Source organism: Bison bison, unplaced genomic scaffold (genome assembly GCF_000754665.1).
Source record: "Bison bison bison isolate TAMUID 2011002044 unplaced genomic scaffold, Bison_UMD1.0 scf7180017864240, whole genome shotgun sequence".
Taxonomy (NCBI): domain Eukaryota; kingdom Metazoa; phylum Chordata; class Mammalia; order Artiodactyla; family Bovidae; genus Bison; species Bison bison.
The window spans coordinates 2,095,062-2,096,198 of NW_011494812.1; the positions used below are offsets into that span (position 1 = coordinate 2,095,062).

At 50.0% G+C, this 1,137-nt stretch overlaps 1 protein-coding gene across 1 annotated transcript in view; it reads left to right on the forward strand.

The window, feature by feature from the left end:
* Nucleotides 1-1,137, forward strand: part of FCRL6 (Fc receptor-like 6) — a 21,978-nt gene that overhangs the window by 11,636 nt on the left and 9,205 nt on the right. Inside the window, exon 6 of the mRNA XM_010846862.1 lies at nt 141-266. Within this exon, the coding sequence (XP_010845164.1) occupies nt 141-266 (126 nt within the window). The remainder of the gene's footprint in view (nt 1-140; nt 267-1,137) is intronic.

Sequence of the window (1,137 nt, forward strand, 5' to 3'; positions counted from 1 at the left end):
TCCCTCATTCCCGTTGCCCAGGCTTCTTCAGGCCAGGCGTTTCCCACTAATGCCAGCCACTCTGACTCTCCTGCACTTGTCTGGGGTGCATTTGTGAATTTTGTCCTCAATGCTCATGGTCACCTCTACTCACCCCCCAGATCCTCAGGTCTTATCTGCACCCACCAGTAGCAACTGGCTGGTTCCTTGGCTGCCTGCAAGTCTGCTTGCCATGATGGTCATTGCTGCTGCACTTCTGGGGTATTGCAGACCCTGGAGGAAAAACGGTTAGTAACTCTTTTTGGCCTTCTTGGTTACTGAATCCCTATGCCAGGCACAGTCCAGCCATTGGAAAGCAAGTCTGATGGGACCAATTGCTTACTTATGTGTACTGGTGGGGAGAGGGACTTTTCTTCACATGTCACACAAAGGGGCCCCCAGAGGGACAGCTACACCTTCCAAAACTCACACACACCCAGGAGTGTGTTGGTGCAGTCACACAAACACACAGCTGCACACTCAGGCATGAATAAGGCACAAACAGAGGAATTCTTACAAGCCAAATGAGATGTAGACCAGTGTCCTTCGCATTTGAAAGACAGTCTATGGCTGTGAATATGACAAACCCAAGGCCTCCAACTCTCTCCTTGAAGTCAGGGGAGCTCTGGTCTGCTTAGCAGGGGAGAAAGAGGGCATGAAAACTCCAGTGCACGTGTGTGCTCACGCACACACACTTCTGTGCTATACTGGGCTCTGGGTGAGTGTCCATGTATGTCAACTCAACAGGAAGGAAGTGTGGTGGAGAGGACTGGGGAGTGGCCTGGTCCCAGCACCACTATTTACTAATTCGGCGACCTTGGGCCAGTTCCCTCGAAGGTTCACTAAATGTCTCCCTCTAGGGATGTTGTAAGGTCTGAGATAATGAGGTAACATCTATCTCATGCCTAATGTATTAGCCTGGCATTGAGTGGGAGCACAGCACGTTCTCATTCTAGTTTGAGCGCATCACCTGGCGGGCTCCCAGGCTGCCTTTGCTCCTGCTATCCATTCTCCAATTCCTCCGATCAGAGTCTTTGAAAATAAAAAGTTTAGTTAAGTTTCAGGTGAGATGTGAAACTATTCCATAAGATATTGTCTACCACATGCCTGCCTCCAACT